Source organism: Aphanomyces invadans (genome assembly GCF_000520115.1).
Source record: "Aphanomyces invadans strain NJM9701 unplaced genomic scaffold supercont1.7, whole genome shotgun sequence".
NCBI classification, from domain to species: Eukaryota; Oomycota; class Saprolegniomycetes; order Saprolegniales; family Verrucalvaceae; genus Aphanomyces; species Aphanomyces invadans.
Genome location: NW_008580152.1, coordinates 1,995,581 through 1,996,809, shown reverse-complemented (window position 1 = coordinate 1,996,809; position 1,229 = coordinate 1,995,581). Strand labels below are relative to the sequence as shown.

Below are 1,229 nucleotides of genomic sequence, written 5' to 3'. Positions count from 1 at the left end.
ATATTGTTCCACGCCAACCAATCGAAACAAAAATTGCGATAATACCTTCTTGGCTTGTCTTAGTTTTATGAAAGACGAACCCAATGACATCGTCCTCACACGATATGTGCTCGAATCTACCACGAAATTTTAATGGATATTGTTTTGCTCTGAATAAAGTAAATTGGTACCATATCGTCTCCGTAGATTTGGAGCGGCACATCAAGTTCCACGAGAGGACAAGGTAGAGATGCGTAAATCCGCAATTGGGCAGGCCCATGCTTGCCGCGCAAAGTTGTTCAAACACCGAGAACGACATTGGACGCTTGCCAGTAAATTCCTCGGATCCACTTTGAAGGTTCTGGGCGATGGACTTTCGAATCCCTAAATCACCTGTATTTCATTTTTGCAAAAATATCCATGAATGTACCCGAAAAAATAACCTTCATGTCGTTGTCGTATGGCTCCGGGAGGTCAACGCCTTGATCGATGTACAAACGCTTCACTGCACTGCGGTAGCCACTGAGGGCGCCTAGCCCAACATCTCGCTCCCGCACTGTCCAGACAATGCACTACAAAAAGTTCTCGTACGCAAACACGCGCAGATCTAAGGTCATGCGACCCACATGCTCGGTGCTTGGCATCAGGAGCTCTGGCTTCCCTGTCATGATTGCCCAGTTGACTACCTGCTTAATTCCGGACAAGTATCGAGTCGTGTGCTGTCTGAGATGTGATTGCGGCGCGCTCCTTCGATGGTGAAATTGCTGTTGGTACTCATGTTCATGAATGAGAGCCTCCCATTGCTGTGTCCTATTGGTCGCCTTTTCTCTGTTTTTGAGCTATTTGATTGGCTATCCAAATCAAAGAAAAATTTTCCTACGTGTTCATTCAAGACGCTGTAAAATTGCTTCCGGTTGTTTTCCGCCAATTTCAATAGTGAAACAAAGACAAAAACTTCCGGATGGACATATTTGATACCGACAAAATCGAAGTTGTAGGAAGATATTTCCTACTATTTGTTCAATTTCTCCATACAATTCCTACGTATTTCACCTTATGTCTAATCATGGACAGGCATTGAGTCTGAACCAATCAGAGATCACGAAAGTCGCTCAAGCATATTTATCCAATCATGGACTAAGAAGCAATTTTGCTTCTGGTCTTGTGTGTGAAACCTACTATTCCCACTGCAAATTTAATGATGGTACAACGCTTGCGAGTTTTTTCCCGGTTCACTGTAGCCGTGCACA

General features: G+C 44.2%; 1 protein-coding gene across 1 annotated transcript; it reads right to left on the bottom strand.

Annotated features, from left to right (window-relative positions):
• Positions 1 to 363: 363 nt before the first annotated feature.
• Positions 364 to 647, bottom strand: H310_04735 (hypothetical protein; the record flags this gene model as incomplete). Its single annotated transcript, XM_008869195.1, has 3 exons — positions 364 to 372; positions 423 to 551; positions 606 to 647. The coding sequence occupies 3 exons, from the start codon at positions 645 to 647 to the stop codon at positions 364 to 366; spliced, it is 180 nt and encodes a 59-aa protein (XP_008867417.1).
• Positions 648 to 1,229: the final 582 nt, after the last annotated feature.